Source organism: Hemiscyllium ocellatum, chromosome 45 (assembly GCF_020745735.1).
Source record: "Hemiscyllium ocellatum isolate sHemOce1 chromosome 45, sHemOce1.pat.X.cur, whole genome shotgun sequence".
Taxonomy (NCBI): Eukaryota; Metazoa; Chordata; class Chondrichthyes; order Orectolobiformes; family Hemiscylliidae; genus Hemiscyllium; species Hemiscyllium ocellatum.
Genome location: NC_083445.1, coordinates 13,366,050 through 13,385,924, shown reverse-complemented (window position 1 = coordinate 13,385,924; position 19,875 = coordinate 13,366,050). Strand labels below are relative to the sequence as shown.

The 19,875-nt window shown below is 41.5% G+C and overlaps 1 protein-coding gene across 6 annotated transcripts in view; it reads left to right on the top strand.

The window, feature by feature from the left end:
* Positions 1 to 19,875, top strand: part of smarca4a (SWI/SNF related, matrix associated, actin dependent regulator of chromatin, subfamily a, member 4a) — a 105,218-nt gene that overhangs the window by 40,865 nt on the left and 44,478 nt on the right. For all 6 annotated transcript variants that reach the window (XM_060855256.1, XM_060855255.1, XM_060855254.1 and 3 more), the window contains 11 exons: positions 3,642 to 3,900; positions 4,733 to 4,859; positions 10,364 to 10,537; positions 11,243 to 11,416; positions 11,766 to 11,933; positions 12,517 to 12,567; positions 13,956 to 14,086; positions 15,015 to 15,072; positions 15,527 to 15,586; positions 18,609 to 18,730; positions 18,910 to 19,060. In XM_060855256.1, coding sequence (XP_060711239.1) covers positions 3,642 to 3,900; positions 4,733 to 4,859; positions 10,364 to 10,537; positions 11,243 to 11,416; positions 11,766 to 11,933; positions 12,517 to 12,567; positions 13,956 to 14,086; positions 15,015 to 15,072; positions 15,527 to 15,586; positions 18,609 to 18,730; positions 18,910 to 19,060 — 1,475 coding nt within the window. The remainder of the gene's footprint in view (positions 1 to 3,641; positions 3,901 to 4,732; positions 4,860 to 10,363; positions 10,538 to 11,242; positions 11,417 to 11,765; positions 11,934 to 12,516; positions 12,568 to 13,955; positions 14,087 to 15,014; positions 15,073 to 15,526; positions 15,587 to 18,608; positions 18,731 to 18,909; positions 19,061 to 19,875) is intronic.

The following is a 19,875-nucleotide window of genomic DNA, read 5'->3' as shown; positions in this document are numbered from 1 at the left end:
TTAGGAGGGCGGTGCTGAGTTGAGGGAACCGACTGAGACAAGGTGGGGGGAGGGGAAATGAGGAAGCTGGAGAAATCTGAATTCATACCTTGTGGTTGGAGGGTTCCCAGGCGGAAGATGAGGCGCTCCTCCTCCAGCCGTCGTGTAGTTGTGTTCTGCCGGTGGAGGAGTCCAAGGACCTGCATGTCCTCGGTGGAGTGGGAGGGGGAGTTAAAGTGTTGAGCCACGGGGTGATTGGGTTGGTTGGTTCGGGCGGCCCAGAGGTGTTCTCTGAAGCGTTCCGCAAGTAAGCGGCCTGTCTACGCTTCAGAGAACACCTCTGGGCCGCCCGAACCAACCAACCCAATCACCCCGTGGCTCAACACTTTAACTCCCCCTCCCACTCCACCGAGGACATGCAGGTCCTTGGACTCCTCCACCGGCAGAACACAACTACACGACGGCTGGAGGAGGAGCGCCTCATCTTCCGCCTGGGAACCCTCCAACCACAAGGTATGAATTCAGATTTCTCCAGCTTCCTCATTTCCCCTCCCCCCACCTTGTCTCAGTCGGTTCCCTCAACTCAGCACCGCCCTCCTAACCTGCAATCCTCTTCCTGACCTCTCCGCCCCCACCCCACTCCGGCCTATCACCCTCACCTTGACCTCCTTCCACCTATCCCACCTCCATCGCCCCTCCCCCTAGTCCCTCCTCCCTACCTTTTATCTCAGCCGGCTTGGCTCTCTCTCTCTTATTCCTGATGAAGGGCTTATGCTCGAAACGTCGAATTCTCTATTCCTGAGATGCTGCCTAACCTGCTGTGCTTTGACCAGCAACACATTTGCAGCTGTGATCTCCAGCATCTGCAGACCTCATTTTTTATTCCCTCTTCAGTACCTAGACAAGCACTGCAGTTACATCTATGACTGCATTGGTGTTTCATCCTGTAGCCAGGCTGAACTGCAGCAGTTCATTGACTTCATCCCCAACTTTCACCCCACCCTTAAATTCACTTGCTCTATCTCAGACACCTCCCCTTTATTGACCTCTCATTTCCATCTCAGGTGACAGTCTACAGACGGACATTTACTCTAAATCCACAGACTCCCATAACTACCTGGACTACACCACCTCCCACCCAGTATCCTTCAAGAACTCCACCCTGTTTTCCCAATTCTTCCACCTCCATTGCATCTGCTCAGACGAGGAGACATTTCACTCCCAAGCACCCCGGATTTCCAGTTATTTTGAATAATGTGCTTTTCCCCCCTCTGTCACCCAGACAGCCCTCCACTCCTCCATTCCCTGCTCTACGGCTCTAAATTCCATCCCCCCCAAACACAATAAAGTCGGAGTCCCCCTTGTCCTCACTTATCACCTCACCAGTCTCTGCATCCAACGTATCTTCCTGAAAGACTTCCACCAATTCCAATTAGACCCCACCACCAGTAACATCTTCCCCTCCCCACCCCTCTCTGCCTTCTGCAAATTCCCTTCGCCAATCCTTCGTTCATGCCACTCTCCCCACCAACACCCCCCCCCGAACACCTGGTACCTTCCCCTGCAACAGTAAAAGATGCAAAACCTATTGGCATACCAACCCCCTCACCTCCATCCAGGGCCCCAAACAGTCCTTCCAGGTGAGACAGAGGTTCGCCTGCCTCTCCTCTAACCTAGTTTACTGTGTTTGGTGTTCCCAATGTGGTCTTCTCTACGTCGGTGAGACCAAATGTAAACTGAGGGCACATTTCGTCAAGCATTTCAGCTAGGTCTGCAGAGGCCAACCTGACCTCCCAATCACCGCCCATTTTAATTCCCCTTCTCAGTCCCTTTCTAATATGACCATCCTCTGCCTCCTCTATTGCCACAGCAAATCAGACCACAAATTGAAAGAACAACACCTCATCTTCTGTCTTGGCAGTCTTCAGCCTGGAGGACTCAATAATGAGTTCTCCAATTTCAAATAACCTTCCTTCCCATCCCCTGACTCCCTTTCCAGCCCCTCACCCGCACTACCATTCCTCTGACTGACCTTCCTTCCAGTTACCAACTAAATTAATTCCTCGCATTGACCAACAAGGTTGTACCCTATACCTGGGTTCACCTATCCCTACCTCACCATCCTGCCCCTCCTCCCACCCAAAACGATACCCCCCACCCCCCACCTTCCCATCCCCAGTCCTGAACAAGGGTTACAACTAAATGTTTACTTCTCCACCTCCTGGTGCTGCCTGGCTTGCTGTATTCTTCCATCCTCCTGCTTGTTTACCTTGGATTCCAGCATCTGCAGTTTTTTTTCTCTCAGAGCTGGAGGTGAGTCAGTTAAAGATCAAGAAACACCTCCATAGTTCCGTTGAAAATTTATTTGGGAAAAATGAACTGATATAGTTTCCAAAAAGCCAAATTTGCAGGTTCTGTCTTCTGTTGATAGATGTGCTGTTATGTAGTTTTTTTTAATGCTCATCTCAAAGCACAAAGTTCAAGTCATGTAACAATTTGAATTAAGAAGCTTGTCTTGACGATCATGGCACACATGGAAAGAGCAGTCTATGGAGTTTAATTACTTCCTTTCATTGAGAATAATGCTCAAGAAAGTGTAAGTCAAGTGATAGTTGGACTTTACAGCTGATTGCATCTGAGAACGACAAAGTCTTTTTGAAAAGGAAAAGGAAGTTGTGGGAGCTTTTCATGACTGTCAAAAGCAACACAGAGCTCTCCACACTCAACAAATTACATTTTCTTCCCAGAAGCTCTTGTTCTGTACACAAACACAATCACTATTCCGTGCATCACAAAATCCCACAAAATGCTATGTGGGGGGAATGTTGGCCCTGAAGAAGTCACTGAAAAGGGCCATTGGTTGATATCCCCCTAAACTACATGGCTAGGCAACATGGATTGATCTACAGAGGCAGCAGTTTTTCTTTGTCATGGAGATTTTTCTTTGTCTCTTGTGTCAATAATGAGCGTGTTGCCATCTGTGTTTCCAAGCTCGGATTGTTTTCAAGAAAATCACATCAGTTTTCTAAGTGAGATAAAGGGTCACCGATGAGTTGGCTTCTCTCCTATCAAAGTACCTCCTCAGATCTTTTAATTTTCATGAGTGTGTCAGCATGGCTCAGTGTTTGGTTCCCTCATTATTGTGGGTTCAAGCTCCATCCTCATGAGCACACAATCTAGGTTAACACAGTGCAGTACTGAGGGAATACTGCACTACCAGAGATGCTGTCTTTCCGATGATGAGATGAAAAAGTGAAATCCGTCTGTTCTCTGGGGTGGATGTCAAAGATTCCACAGCCCTCTTTGAAGAAAAGTAAAGGAGTTCTCTCTTTATCCTTTAACTAACGTAATTCAACTGCTTATCATCTTATTATCACATTGCTGTTTGCGGGAGCTTACTGAATACAAATTAAATGCTACGTTTCCTGCACTACAGCAGTGGGTACCATTTAAAAGTGATGCACTGCGAAATGATGGAGTTTGTGAAAGGTGCTTTAGAAATACAAGTTTTTATTTTGTTCTGGAATGAGATTTGAACTCAGCATGCATGAAGCTGGTTGGCAATTGCCAAGAAGCAGATCTGCTGCACTCCAAGTAATCCAGCAAAGGTAGGCAGCAAAGTTCAGCTTTTCCTGTAATTATCACATTATTTTATGTTTCAGGTCCAATGGCCAATGCCACTGCACCAACCAGCGCCCCCCAAAAGCTGGCTCCCCCTCAACCCACTGGTCGACCTTCCCCAGTGCCACCAGCTGTGCCCCCTGCTGCCTCCCCAGTCATGCCACCTCAGACACAGTCACCAGGTCAGCCAGCTCAGCCGGCCCCTATGGTGCAGCACCATCAGAAGCAGAACCGGATCACCCCCATTCAGAAACCGCGAGGGTTGGACCCAGTTGAACTTCTCCAGGAACGCGAGTATCGGTATGGAGAGTTTGGTAATATTTTGGAATGAAATGCATATTTATAGACTGTGTTAATTCTGGTCCTGACTTTGTTGGCATATTATGGTAGCTAGGTGTTTACCAAAACATGCTTTAAAATGCTCATCTGTTTTCAAATCTCTCAATGGCCTCACTTCTTCCTATCTCTGTAACTTCCCTGATGTCACAGCAGCCAACTAATTTCAGCTTCTTGAGCTTGAGCACCAATGATTTTAATCGTTGCAATGTTGCCTTCAGCTGTTTAGGTCCTAAATTCTGGAATTTCCTCCTTAATCTTGGCTATCTCTCTACTTCTGTCTCCCCCTTTAAGACCTCAGAATATTCCTGTTTGACTGCATTTTTGGTCCCCTTTCTCTACATGGCTAAGTGTCAGATTTTGTTTGGTAATGCTGCTATGACCAGTGTGGAATATTTCACAATGTTGACCATGTTGTACAAATGTAAGTTGTTCTTGTGCTGAATATGTTCACTGCCCTTCAGACTATAGAGGTCCTTCTGAAGTCATCAAGATCTCACATGGTCTTTCTATTGGCACACATATGATCCTGCAGTAAGGCAGTGTGTGCACTTCACAGGTGTAACAGTTTTATGGTGAAATTATTTGCATTTTTATCACTTCCATGAAGACGATATAAAACTCTGCCCTACATAATGTGCACTCCCACTGTTTCAAAAACAAAAATTACAATTACATGACATGACCATTGTGATTTATACCTGTGTAGTGTGCTGAATTACTTCCTACTCATATGTCCATTAGCTATAATATTCATACTCCGGGTTCACACTGCTGATGCTTGGTTTGTTGGCAGGTTGCAAGCACGCATTTCCCATCGGATCCAAGAATTGGAAAACCTCCCTGGCTCATTAGCAGGAGACCTTCGCACAAAAGCAACCATTGAACTCAAGGCTCTGCGGCTCCTTAATTTCCAAAGGCAGGTTGGTGTCAGGTCAAAGATGTTTTAGTTTCCTTCTTGTTTCTCTTTGCACTGTAATAGTTGCTTCACTGGCTACACATTAAAAAATATTAGACAAACACAATAACCATCTTCAGCTGCTTCATCAGTGAACTTCTCACCCATCATAAAGTCAGAAGCAATTATCACCAATGTTCAGCATCACTTGTCAATCCTCAGATACAGAAGCAACCCAAGTCCACATGCAGCTAGACCTGGACAAAATCTAGGCTTCGGCTAATAAGTGCCAATTACAGTTTCACCACACAAGTGCCAGACAGTAATCATCTTCAACAAAATCTAACTGTCGCCCCTTGACATTCAATGGCATTACCAAAACTGAAACCCCCACTATCAACATCCTAGGTGTTAACATTGACTAAAAACTGAACTGCATGATCATACTCTGGATACAAGCAGGTCAGAGGGTAGGAATTCTGCAGTGAATAACTCACTTCTATCTTCCCAAAGCCTGTCCGCCAGGCAATCATCAGGTGTGATGGAATACACTTGCCTGGATGAGTGCAGTTCCAGTAATGATCGAGAAAAGCAATATCAACCAGGACAAAGCAATTGTTTTATTGGCACCTCATCCACCGTCAACATTCACTCTCTTCATCACCAACACACAATGGCAGTAGTGTGTACCACCTATAAGATGCACTGCAGTAAGTTACTAAGACTTCTCCAACAGCATCTTCCAAACCTGAGACTTCTTTCACCGAGAAGGACAAGGGTAACAGATACTTGGGAACACCACCCTACAAGTTCCCCTCCAAGTAATATATGATTGTGACTTGGAACTATATCAATGTTCCTTCATTGTCATTGGGTAACTCCCTTCTTAACAGGATTGTGAGTGTCTCAACATTCCAAGGACTGCAGCAGTTTCAGAAGACAGCTCACCACCACTTCTACTAGGTAAATAGGAATAGGGTCGAAAAGTGTGGCACTGGAAAAGCACAGCAGACTAGGCAGCATCTGAGGAGCAGGAGATTCGATGTTTCAGGCATAGGCCCTTAATCAGAAAATTAGGAATAGGCTCAGAAATAATCCTGAGCTTCACAGCGATGCTCTCATCCCATGATTAAAAAAAATTTCAAAGGCAACATAATTTGTTTCTGTCATAACCAAATGATGAGGGGTGATTGGTTTTCTCTTTTTAACACTCTCAATTGATCACAACAAATATTTTAATTTATTTTTTAGCACATAGCTATCACATTTCAACTAAGCTAAATTAGCCAATCAAAAATTCAGGAGAGCCAATTCCAAGATTTTTTTGAATGAAAGAGAGTGGTGCTTTATTACCTACTAAACCCAAGATAATTAAGAAAACACAACATCTAACACATGCACAAAACACAGGTAATACCTTAAAAAGAAAACAGGAGAGGGAGTCTAGTACAGACAGAAAAACAAAGACAATTGTAGTTTGATATTCTACAAGTCCTTCTGTTGTGAGAGTGAAACCTGAGTTACAACTTTTCAGAAGTCCTATTTTCTCAGCAGTTTTGAGGTTTGCAAATGTCCTGCGCTTTCAATGAATGGTTATTGCCTTTACACTGGTACTGACATTTTAGCTTGATGAGGAGAGACAAGCAGAGAGAGTGTCTTCTGATTCTTGTTTACAAATCAATTTTCCTTGTCTCTGCCCTGCTGCTCAGAAGCAGCTGTTGATAAAGGTTCATTCATATGTTTTGAGTCTGCTCATTGTTTTTGAAGCTGAATACACTGCAGACAACCTTTCATCTCAGTGTGTAACTTCTAGGAAGTTGTGAATAAAATGGGAAATAGAGATGAGAATTTTAGTGCCCTTTATTAACAATTTTAATTTTGGCACTGACTAATTCTTATTTATTGGTGGTTTCATAAGCTAGGCTCAGTTTTAGTCAGATGATCATAGCAGCCATTCTAGGTCCTTATCTTTTTTAAAAGCCATTTTAGTGCTTGAAGGTCTCAGATATTAAAAATGATGAAAGTGGAATATTGATAGTCCTTGTTTACTCCGTTATCATTAGGATTTTCTTTTCCTCTTATGGAAGGATGGTGAATAAGAAACCAGGCATGCTGTTGTGTTCAGTTTATTAGGTTGGGTCCTTAATGCAAACTGAATCTTGGAATTGGCTCTCCTGCATTTTTGATCTGGTTAATTTAGCTTAGTTGAAGTGTGATAGCTATGTACTATCAACTTTTTCATCTTTAGTAGATGGAAAACATACCCTCAATTCCCAATTAGAATTAACTTCATCTTATTTCTTTCAGAATTCTTTAGTTTAATCTGCACTAGATATAGTTAATCCCACACATTCTATGACCCACTCCCACTATGTTAGAAACAAATTGTAATTGTCTTGCTGGTTGGGAGTATTGGTAACATAATCAGGAAGACTTTTACATTGCATTATTATATCAATGGAAGAACTTACTTGATAATATTGTGAGCCTTCTTCATAGATACTAGCATTTCAGAATTTAAAATTATGGCCCTGCAATTTGCAGATTAGAGTAAGGTTTATTATTGCAGGTGATTAAATATTAGCAGGGTTTATCAGTAGTGGTAAGGTTTATTCATAGTAATAAGATGTATTAGAATTGACAACGGCTAATTGCAATAGTTAGGTTTATCGATAGTTGCAAGGTAATTAGAAATCAGATGGAGGGTTGCTCCAAACTCTTATGCTACATGGGAATTCCAGGATACTTCCAGTGTTCTGATCAGTTACACCAGCTGTCATCATTGTGCTTCATCCATGAGATTGAGAGCTTTGTGTGTAGCATATTTATAGATATGGTCATCCTTCCATTCAAGAATATGCAAGGAGAGAGGGAATGGATGAACAGCAGACAGACAAGTAAAAAGAGGCAGATGTGCAGGAGTCCCCTGAGTTCATCCCATTATCATTGTAAATACTGATGAGAATAATGGCTCACCTGGGGAGTGCAGTCAGATGGTACCATTGATGCTCTACCTTGGAGGCCTATACAATAAAGGCTGGAAAAGCAAATTATGTTGGAGAGAGAGAGAGAAAGAGAGAAGGGATATCCCAGTGCATGCTAAGACAGAATCTATTTGGCTGAGCTAAGAAACACAAGTTGCAATTCCATTGCTGAGTGTAGTCCATAGGCCAACAACTAGCGAAAAGGATGTTGAAAAACAAATTTGCAAGAAAACTACAGATAGATGCAAAGATTAAATTATAGTTATATGGAGGCATTTTAGTTATCTGAGAATAAACTGAAACAGTCATGTAAAGGGCGGTGAGGTGTAAGAGTTTCTAGATTGTGTTTTGGAGGCTTATGTAAGCAGTAGGTCTCCAGTCAAATGAGAAAGAACTGTTGCTCAGCTGGGAATGAAGTGGGCCAAGTGGATTAAACATCAGTAAAAGAACATTTAGGGGACTATGATCAATGCATCATAAGGTTTAGGTTGTCTGTGGAAAAGGGCAAAGAACAAGATAGAGTACAAATAATTAACTGGGGAGAAGCCAGCTTCAATGGTGTAAGAATTAAGCTGGGCTGAATACACTTGAATCAAGGTTGACAGGAAAATTTTGTAGCTGTTTTTTGTTGGATTACCTCAAAGAAGAGAGACTTCAGGCAAACTATAGTCCCATGAAGAGATAAGTGGAGCAAACAAATCCATTGGATGACAAAAGAGATAGAGGTCAAGATGAGGAAGGAAATTTGTGCACCTGACAGATGCCAGGTGAATAACACAATGGACAGCTAGGATTAATTTTTGAATTTTTAAAATTCATTCATGGGATTTACATCAGTATTAGTTCCATCTCTAATTGTTCAGAGGACATTTAAAAGTTATGCTGTGGGTCATATGTCAGCCAGACCATGTAAGGATGACAGATTTCCTACCCTCAAGGATATTAGTGAACCAAATGGGTTTTTACAATAATCAGCAGTGATTACATACTCACAACTAGGCTTGCATTTTTTTTAATGGAGAAAGTAAGGACTGCAGAAGCTGGAGATCAGATTCGAGAGTGTGGTGCTGGAAAAGCACAGCAGGTCAAGCAGCATCCAAGGAGTAGGATGTTTTGTGCATAAGCCCTTCATCAAGAATGACTTTTTTTATTCCAGTTTTTATTTCAATTGAGTTCACGTTTTACTGTTTGTCATGTCTCCAGAACACTAGCCAGATTTTTAGACCAGTACCATTATCATTTCATCTGAATGCATAAGACTCAGAGGGGAATAATAAAGAAAATAAAAGAAGCATAGAGACTCTTTGAAAAGAAACAGGCAGCTAACATGAAAGAAAGTCCTAAAGTCTTCTATAAACCCTTACAAATAGTACAAGGAGGAGTAAGGCCAATTAGGGATAAAAAAGATATCTGTGCATGGAAGTGGGGAAATAGCTAAGATATTAAATGAATGGCTTGCATCTGTCTCTACCATGAAAGAGGATGTTACCCAGGAAAATGTAATTTATGTGGTAGAAGAATTATGAAGACCGGAACAAATGCAGAAAAAAAATCAAAAATGACTTCAGGAATGTGGAACTTCACTTAGATACAGTTTAGTTTCCAGATAGTTTGAAGAATTTGGGACTGTTTTCTTTTGAAAAGAAAAGGTTGAGAGGAGATAAGATAGAGCTATTAAAAATAATGAAAAGTCTGGACAGAGTATATGAACTGTTGCTACTCATGAAAAGATCACAAATGAGAGGGCAGAGATTTAAAGTAATTGGTAAAAAAAGAAATAGTGATTTGAGGAAAATCTTTTTCATTTAGAGAGGTTGAGATTTGTAATGTACAGCTTGAGTGTGTGTGGGGCTAAGGTTGAACTGAGGCACTCAAAAGGAAATTAGACTCTTAATTGAAAAAGAAGAATGTGAAGATTGCTGGTGAATGGTACTAGATGAATTGCTCATTCAGAGAGCTACTGTAGACTCAATGGGCTGAATCACCACCTGCACTGACAAACCTAAGATTCTGTGAATTCTGGTTTAATTCTTCCATAACAAGGTGTCAATTCTAAGTTTGTAGTTGCTCCTCAGCAGTATTAGAGTACTACAGCCATATGAAATAAGTTGATTAAAAGTGAACTCATGCTAGAGAATAGTAAAAAGTGAGGTCTGCAGATGCTGGAGATGAGAGTCGAGAGTGTAGTACTGGAAAAGAACAGCAGGTCAGGCACAGCAGGATGCTGCCTGACTTGCTGTGCTTTTCCAGTACCATATTCTTGACTCATGCTATAGAATGTGAGATCCACATGTTAAAATTAATAAATAGTACAACTTACTGGTTTTAGATAAGTGCTTTTACTGATTACCCATTTACATTACCCATTAGCTATTGGCAGTTGGCAATGCTTTTATCCATTGATTATTGTGACAAAGCAAATATTGGTGAAGAAAATATGTTTTCCACTGTTACTAGAATTTTTCTTGATGACAGTCTGCTGCGATGCTGGATGTTTGTCCCTGTTAATGTGCTTTTGACAAGCTGACCTTTGTTTTGTACTCAGCTTCGGCAGGAAGTGGTGGTGTGTATGAGGAGGGATACAGCCCTCGAGACAGCGCTGAACGCAAAGGCTTACAAGCGCAGCAAGCGGCAGTCACTCCGCGAGGCACGGATCACTGAAAAACTCGAGAAACAGCAGAAGATCGAGCAAGAACGAAAGCGCAGACAAAAACATCAGGTACCCATGTCCAGGGGTTTGAATATATCACATACACTCTCACAACAGCAACTTGCAATTACATACCATCTTTAATTTGACATTGAGACAAATAAGTGACCCAAAGGCTTGGACGAAGAGGTGAGTTTTAAGAAGGCCATAGAGAAGAATGGAGAGGTGTATGGAGAGAATTCCAGAGCTTTAAATTTTGGTAACTGAAAATACAGTAGTCATTAGTAGAAATTGAAAAGCAGGAATGCATAAGAAAGCAGAATTTGATTACTTCAGAGATCATGGAGAGATAAAGGGCTAGAGGAAATTATAGAGGTAAAGCAGTACAAACGCCACTAGAGACTGAAAATTCTGTCATCGGTAGATAGAAAATACCAGCAGAGAGATTTTTAAAATCCTGGTAAATTAACAATGTTACTGGGATCCTCTTTTGGGAGTTATGGGAGCTTTTCTCATTGTTCTCAAAAATAAATTGTTCAAATTTCATTTGGTCTCTGAATTGAGTACTTTCTGGCACATATCACTGGATATACCCTCAATGGAATGCAATATCAGGGTGCCTGACACGGAGCCACTTTTAGACTGTGAGAAAGGTAAAATCTAAATGGAGACAGAAAGAAGGGGTAGGACTGTGTTCAAACTTTTTTTCAGATTTGTGTTTTTTTTTCTAAACACCCTCAGTTCACTGACTACACATTTCCTCCTTGCTTCCAGGAATACCTCAATAGCATTCTGCAGCATGCAAAGGACTTCAAGGAATATCATCGGTCAGTTTCTGGGAAGATGCAGAAACTGACAAAAGCAGTGGCCACGTACCATGCGAACACTGAGCGTGAGCAAAAAAAGGAGAATGAACGGATTGAGAAGGAGAGGATGAGGAGACTGATGGTGAGCAGCTGCTGATTTGATTCAGTGTCCCCAGCTTAATGCAGCCCATCCTTGTTGAGGAAGTTGCTCCACAGCCTTCCATTACATGGCCCACACAGCCATTTTTCATGTGTGAAATTTAGTTCTCCATCTCTGAGTTTGATCCCAAGCACTCTCAGTATCAGGTGTGATGGACACCTTCTCTCCAGACCACAGTCTTTTTGTCCAGAGAGCATATGAAGAAAAGACAGTGCAATGAATATAGGAATATATTCGAGGGTGCTGGAATACCACACATGATGGCGTCCAGTTCCGTGTTCCCCATGAGTGTGTCAATGCCATTTGTTGATATCTCTCTTTTTCCCTGCAGGCAGAAGATGAAGAAGGCTATCGAAAACTGATTGACCAGAAGAAGGACCGACGCCTGGCGTACCTGCTGCAGCAAACTGATGAATACGTAGCCAATCTGACAGAACTCGTCCGACAGCACAAGGCAGCACAGGCTGCGAAAGAGAAAAAGAAGAAAAAGAAGAAGAAGGTCAGAAGTTTGGAATGAAACCCTGACTACAGGGTTGAGATATTGTATCTAGTCTAACTGCACTTCCTAGTCTGAGAGTGGTGATTAATTTTTGAATGTCATCCCTTTACTGCTGCTGGGCATGACAGTGTCCATAACCAGTTAACTAAGCAGGAGGAACCTGAAGCAAATGCTTTTTTAGGATAGAATTATCTAATTGAGAATAAATTACAGGCCAATTTTTCTCAAAGTCCTCAGGTCTGATGAAAATATAGTAGCATAAATATTTAATTCCAAGATCACTTTGTTTCACCCTTCTGTTCCAACCCATATCCTTTTCAGAAAGAGTTGCTCAGTATTGATTGGAAGTGACAGCCATAGTTAGTTTTATCCCATCTCCCCCAAGGCCAACTGCAACAAAAGGATGTATACATATAGTCCCTTGCTATGATTCTGGTGACTCCTGCTGCGATTCTGGTGACCCCTGCTGCAATTCTGGTGACCGATGTCATGATGACTGTGTTACATGGATCCTGCTGTGCCCTTGTACTGCAATCCCCACCTACCCCATGTCACTTTATAATACTCCCTTCTTCTCCTACAGAAGCAGGAAAATGTGGACGGTTTGGGTTCTGCTGTTGGCCCTGATGGTGAGGTGAGTAATTGGAAAGTTTGTCACCTTGTATAATAAAGCTGGACTAGCAACTAAATGATTGGCATTGAAATCTTTTGTGGCAAGTTGTGAAATTGAATTTAGTTAATTCAGATGTAAACTGACATGAAAATATAAAGCCAACAGCTTCACTGTCCTTCAGAAATTGGGAACCTGTCACTCCTACATATGGAAATAGTCTTACTGCATGTGTTTGTCTCATGGCATCTTCTGAAGGAACAAAACGAGTCCCCTTCAGCAAAACTTTGGCCACTGCTTGAGGAGTTGAGTATGAAAAGGAATTCAGTGGCTCACTACCTGAAATTGAAATCATGAAGACTTTCAATGCAGAAAATTTGGTGGAAATCTGGAACTCCACCTTCTTAAAAGAATATACTGTTTAGACTGTGGGAGTGACTCTTAATTGAAAGTATCAAAATTCAGATTGATAGATGTTCACTAAGCAAGTGTACTATGATCCATTTTGATGTTGCTACTATACAAGACACATCCCAGAATGAAATCTTGCTTGTCGGTCTTTTTTTTCTTAATTTAAATGGCAGTCTTTCACTGAAACATTAGCAAGACCGCATAATTGATTTTAAGAATAAAACTGAAGGTTATTACGAACACCAACAAAAATAGATAAAAAAACAAAAGCAAAGCAAATTAACTACATAACATGAATTTGAAGGATTTAGAAACCTACAGCAAACAAAATCCCATCAACTCCCAAACACCACTACTTCAATTATTCAAAAATCCAGAACATTCCTTCCTTCTCAAATCTGTAAGTTTGACTTAATTGCTTCTTCTCCATTCTGAAGCTAAAATGAATTAAATAGTTAATATTAGCTAAAATAATTTCTAAAATTAAGTCTCTAAGTTAAAATTAATCTTTGATTATTCTCAACCTTTTAAATGTTTTCTTTCGTCTGTCGTAATCCTCCACAAACTTTCATTACCATTCCAGGAAGTACATCGAGGTTTTAAAAGTCATGGTTCTGGAAAAACAGGCATAGTTAATTTTTAAACCCCTTTACAAAATATAAACCAATATCCCATATGCCAATTATTTAAAATTCAAATTCGGGAAAAAAATTATATTAATTTGTATAAATCACACACCTTCTATCACAAAGGTTATGGAAGCAAGGTGGAAAAATAGCATTAAGATGCAGTTCATCCATGCTTCATTTGAATGGTGAAACAGTCTTGAGGGGATGAATAGCCTCCTTTTGTCCCAAAGAAATGATAACATTAAATAAATTGGACCCACAATATAAGAAACAAATGGGTAAATCAGCCAGTTTGATCAGTAGCCTGATTAAATATATGCTAAGGGCAGGAGGATGGTGGTTTAATGATTGAAAATTATTCTCCAACTGTAGCTCTTGGATGAGACTAGCCAGATGAGCGATTTACCAGTGAAGGTGATTCATGTGGAAAGTGGACGGATTCTGACTGGAGCTGAGGCACCAAAGGCTGGGCAGCTGGACACCTGGTTGGAAATGAATCCCGGGTAAGTAGACCACACTGAATCTCCTCAAGTGGCTGGAAATCTCATAACATTTTCGTCACTGCATAACTTCACCAATCTTCTGGGAGTATGCTACTACATGACTGATGTGGACCTCTGTCATCCACTGGATTGATCCTGCTAATGAGGGGCCCTACTCTCCATATTCATTGAGACCTACTGTCAATTACAGTGCTAAAAACTGAAGTGTAAACAGTATTGTAACATAGGAAATGCAACAGGCATTTTGCACATAGCAAAATTCCACAAACAACAATATGATAATGGCCAGATTTTCTGTGTTTGGGGTGTTGGTTAAGGGATTAAATGTTGACCCAATAAACTGGGGGGAATGTCACTGCCATGGAATTTGCAGATAATTGTGTGGACAAATCGGAATTCTATTTAATGTCCCACAAAAAAAGGCAACTTTGACAGTACTGCATTCCTTCAATAAGTGTCAGTCTAAATTTATGTACTCAATCCACAACTCTGACTTGGAGGTTAGAGTGCTATCTGTTGATCGCAAAAATGAACTCTGGAGGAATGCCAGATTTACATGCGCAGATAAACTTAGAAATCCTTTTGATTCCTGAGGTGTATGTGGCTTCTGGGATTACTCAATTAAATTATTGGATTAAAGTGCAGTATCTGGTGACCAGATAGAGTGAAGCTGAATCCCAGCCCTGTGTCCTGTGAACTGATCTCAGTTAGTGGAACCTTCACTATTTAGCATCCCTGGACCAGGGTGAAGAAAAAAAATCAGGTAGAATTCCTTACACCTCAATGCTTATATGAAATAAGAGTAGGGTTAGTGGAAGCATGAGTGAGGTTGCCCCCCACTCCAAACCTCTCCAAACGTGGGAGGCCCACTGCCTTTACAGTTCTTCCAGGTTCTCCATCTGATGTCTTTGTCATTTCTTCTGAACAGCTATGAGGTGGCTCCGCGTTCTGACAGTGAAGACAGCGGCTCTGAGGAAGAGGAAGAGGTGAGAGTGAAAAAGAAAACACAACCTGTCTACTGAGCAGGAACCCTTGTTATAATATGGGTTTCGTGGAGCCATGCAGAATGACCATAGAGAGTATTATAATGGGAGTCGTTCCCAGTCGCCCAGCTCAGATTTACTCTTCCAGTCCTTTTACATTTTCTTTGCATATTATAAGATCTACTATGATTTAAGCTGCATAGTCCTAAAAGAAGTAGCAATAATCTCATCAGGCCTCACTCCCTTGTATTTACTCAGTGCTTTATCCTTTTTGTCTTGGTGGCATTTTAAAGTGTTCCCTGCAGTCTCTGTCTTTAAAATGATCCAGCAGACAAAATGGGGAGAGAACTGTTTGGAAAAATTGCTGGCTGGAGCCGGGCGACTGCAAACTGTTGATTTTCTTTTTGGATGCAGTGCTTTTATTTTTTTTCATGAACTGTCTTTAAAATCACGTCAGGATACGACAGACTGGAGGCTGCTAATCATGTCGGAGGACAGGTCTCGTTCGGGACTGCTGGTAAGCATTTTAGAACAAGTGTAAGGGTTCCGTGAGTCTTCACGTAGCTTGTGAATTGCCGTGCATTGGGAGGGGTCATGACCCCAACCAAGTCCTTTAGTATTCCGTCCATTTTACGGATTCCTGAAGGCATTGAATCTTGCATTTTTCTCACTCATCAAGCATCTTTGATACAACACCAAGATGACAATTATTTGAGGCAAGGACAAAGAGACAAAGCAAATATCATTTCTGGTGTCCTCCATATAACTAATAGACTGCGCAAATTTTAAACTTTCATAGGCATGATGTATCCTCACACAGTGTCCATCCTGGTCCTCTGGCAGGAGAACTGGCCGATCATCTCCCCCCAATCCAGATCCACGGAGATGAATTTTACTGCTCTATAACTGAAACAGTTATTTGAGACCTGTAAATGGAATTTGAGAAACCATGGTCCATGTGGCAGTATCATCATCTGAGCTGAAAAAGCCAACTGCTTTAACTGAGACTTGTCCACTGCTGCAGCCATGAACTCCAAACAGTTAATGTCTAAAATTGGACAATCATATTCTGAATTGAAATTTGTTTCTGTTCCTCACCAAGTATTCACCTTCTGCTGACTTTCTGCAGTTTTCAAACATTATTAGTGTAATGAAACTGCATTAGAACATGGAGTGGTGAGGCAAAGGACTGAACTCACCACCTACCCCCACACACACACAAATCTGTGTTAATGGAGTATTGGGTGCAAAATCCCTGGTACATGACCCCTTGCCACACTTGTATGTGTCTCCTAGTGATATCTGGCAACAAGGCTTGAAGAGACTTTGAAGCAGGTCAACTTGCTGCCTAGCCACATATAGTTGTTACGTCAGGTGAAAGGGGAGAGGGCAGATGGGAAGCCAGTGTAACAGGCTGAAAAACAAGTATCTTTCCAGCAATATGCCTTTTATTATAAATTAATCAGGAATCTTCAAATGTACTAACTTATATTACTGAGCATGCCAGCACCAACTCAACTGAGGAAGAAGGGAAAGTGAAATGGCAGAGGAATAGACTCCAAAGTTTCACCTCCAGGACCTGAGTACATTCATTGCACAGACTGCTAGGACAAGAGCATGCTGACTGCTACAGTTTTTGTGAATTTGTTGGGAAACTAGTAAAACTGGACAGCTGAGATGGAAAATAAATTATCAGGAATATTCAGAATTATGGGAAATAAAGTAACAAGAATACCCAACAGCCATGGGATTGAGTTAGAGGAGAGGGAGCTCACACTTACCACTATTCATAGTTGGAAGAAGAAAGTTTTGGTTGCCTGAACCTCCCCTTACTTAATGTTTGTTTAAAATAGCATCTGGTGAATTCTCCCTGTGGCATTTTGAAAATGAAATGCTCCACATGAGGAGCCCACTTGTTTTATCCTGATTTTCCCCCCATCCCCTCCCATTTTCTCTTCTTTTGCATCTGCATTCTCCTTGCTCTTCACTTGGTGGATTTGTACAGCTTACACCAAATGGATTCCTGAAGATTGGCAATTTTGACCTCACTCCTCTCTCACGACCTCCCAATCCCTTCCTTCAAATGGCCCTTTTCTGTAAATGTTATGGAAGTATTTCAACAACTGAAGGTAATGTGTTTGGGCAGGCAAATGGAGTAATGACCTTCCCTTGCCTATGATATATTGCTAATTATCTAATCATAAAATCAGGAGCATTATTTAAGAATTGATCGACTATCTGACAGCAGCAGTTAGCTGTTTGTCTGAACAAGTGCCCTAAAACTACTGTCAAGGCTTGGCACCTCGTGCACTATCTCTGTCTTTTTCTATGCCTAATGGGTTAGCACGTGTGTGGCACTCCTTGCAGGCATCTCCTCTGCTGGCAGTTGCATCACTCCTGGAAGATCATAGTTAATTGATGGCTGCTATGGATTGTGATGAGGGAATCTACAAGTTATCTCACCTTGCAATCACTGGCCAGTGAACATGCTTGCTGTGCATCCTACCAATTCCAGTCCCAAGAGTTGAAATTGGGAAAACAGGATTGTACTAATTCTGGTTTTTAGATTTTTTTAGCAGTCTGGAGTCTGTTTCCTTAAAAGCTGGTGGAAGCAGCTTCAAAAGTTAACTTTCAAAAGGGAGTTTGATAAATAACTGACAAGAAGAAAATTGACTTGGTTAAAGGAAAGAGCTAGGAAGTAGGAAACTTGGGTAGTTCTTTCAAAGAGCTGGCAAAGGCATTATGGGCCAAATGACCACCCGCTGTGCTGTGTGATTCTGTCATTCAAATTTTTCTTAGAATTTGAAGATAATAAACTAGAAGTTTGAAGTGATAGCATTTCATATTGTAGTCTCTCCTCATTGAAGTACCTCAGTAAAGTAGCTATTCATCACCTGTGACTTTGGGGAGGAAGGGATGGCATCTTACTCAACTATGAGGATAGCAGTGGATCAATTCTGGACAAACATCCACATTCAGCCATTGCTCGAGATGGGTGACTGGAGGAGGGTCCTGGGTTAGTTTAAAGAATAGCATTTCCCATGCCTTTCCTACTATTATTTGTAGTCACAAATGTAACTTAAAATGGAAATTCATCCGGAGCTTGCTGTAGGAACTTGCTACGTAGATGACCTCCTACCCCTTTTGCAAGACACCAGGGTAAGTAGAGTGCGAATTTACTACCTCACTGCTTCTGTGAATTTTCCCCTACAAGTCACACATCATCCCAGCTGAGAAACATATCACCACTTCAACATCATCAATCAATCAAATTCCTAGAACTCCCTTCTCAAGAGCACTGGCAATGCACCTGCAGTTCAGGAAGCAGGCCTACCACGCCTTCATAGCGTAACTAGAAATGGGCAATAAATGCTGGCCCTGCCAATTACATTCCCATTCCAAGAATGAATAAATAATAAAATAAGCTGCCCGAGTGGAAACGGGCCTCATGTTTTGCGTGAGGGTCACTGCTTGGGTGATTCAAGTGCCTGAGTGAAGGAAACATCATGATCTATTGATTTCTTCTGCTTTCTGTTCAGGAAGAGGAAGAGGAGGAGCAGGCAAACCCACCAGCACAGACTCCTGCACCGGAGGAGAAGAAGAAAATCCAGGATCCAGACAGTGAAGAAGTGTCTGAGCTGGACGCAAGGCAAATCATAGAGTAAGTGCAGCAAAATTGGGAGTTGAGGTCAGGGGCATGGGAAAGAATTAGTCTGCTGCTGAATGTGATGGAAGCTGATCTGGAGAAGAATGAGGAAAGAGATCTGGTGTGCTGATAAGTATGAGTGGAGAGATTTCCTTTATTCACATGTTGTGACTGGAACTAATTACATCTTTTAGGAACGCTAAGCAGGACGTGGATGATGAGTACAGCGCACCACTATCTAGTATACATGGTCTGCAGTCCTATTATGCAGTAGCTCATGCAGTGACGGAGAGAGTCGATATTCAGTCTACGCTGCTTGTGAATGGTTTACTCAAACAATATCAGGTAAAGGACAGTAAGAGGCTATGTTCCATTGGTGTGTTTGACTTTAGTGTCGGTACAGTCATGGAAGATCATCAAGTTGCTCTTGGGCACTGGATTGATCATATAAACATAGCCAGCTCCTAGATGCACTGAACAAACACCAGGTCCTTCCACAAAGATAAACCTGAAAGGAGGGGAGGGTGGCTGTGACAAAAAGTAAATATCCTTTCAGTGTGTGGTCTAACCAGTGGCTTTCATTGCAAAAGTCAGCAATAAGGTATGGTTTTCCAAGGTGGCCATAGAAATGGAAGAAGGCAAATCAAGAAACACTTCCCAGCTTAAGATCATTTTGTCCATAATGTATGTTCCAGCTCTTTGAAAGAGCTATCTAAGCTGAAACCCCATCTCTTTCTCATGCTACCAACATTTTTCCCCTTCATGTGTTTATATCCAATTCACTTTTGAAAGTTACTGTTGAATCTGCTTCTAGTATCTTTTCAGTCAGCTCATTCCAAATCATAACAATTCACTTCATTAAAAAAAATCTTCTTATCTCATCTCAGTTCTTTTGAGAACAACCCTGTCTTTAAAGTCTGCAATTATTGTACCAAAACTTACAGATTATAGCTATCAGGAAAGATTGTGCAGAAAATAACCTGATCGAAATCTTGATGGTTTGCTAGGTTGGAAAAAAAAATCTGTTGGTGGAGAAACCAAAAGTAGGATATATAAATATAGTCACTAAGAAAACCAGTAGGGAATTCAGGAAAGTAATGAAAATGTGAACTTCTTATCTCAGGATATAGTTGAGGCAGAGAGTAGAAATATGTTTAGCA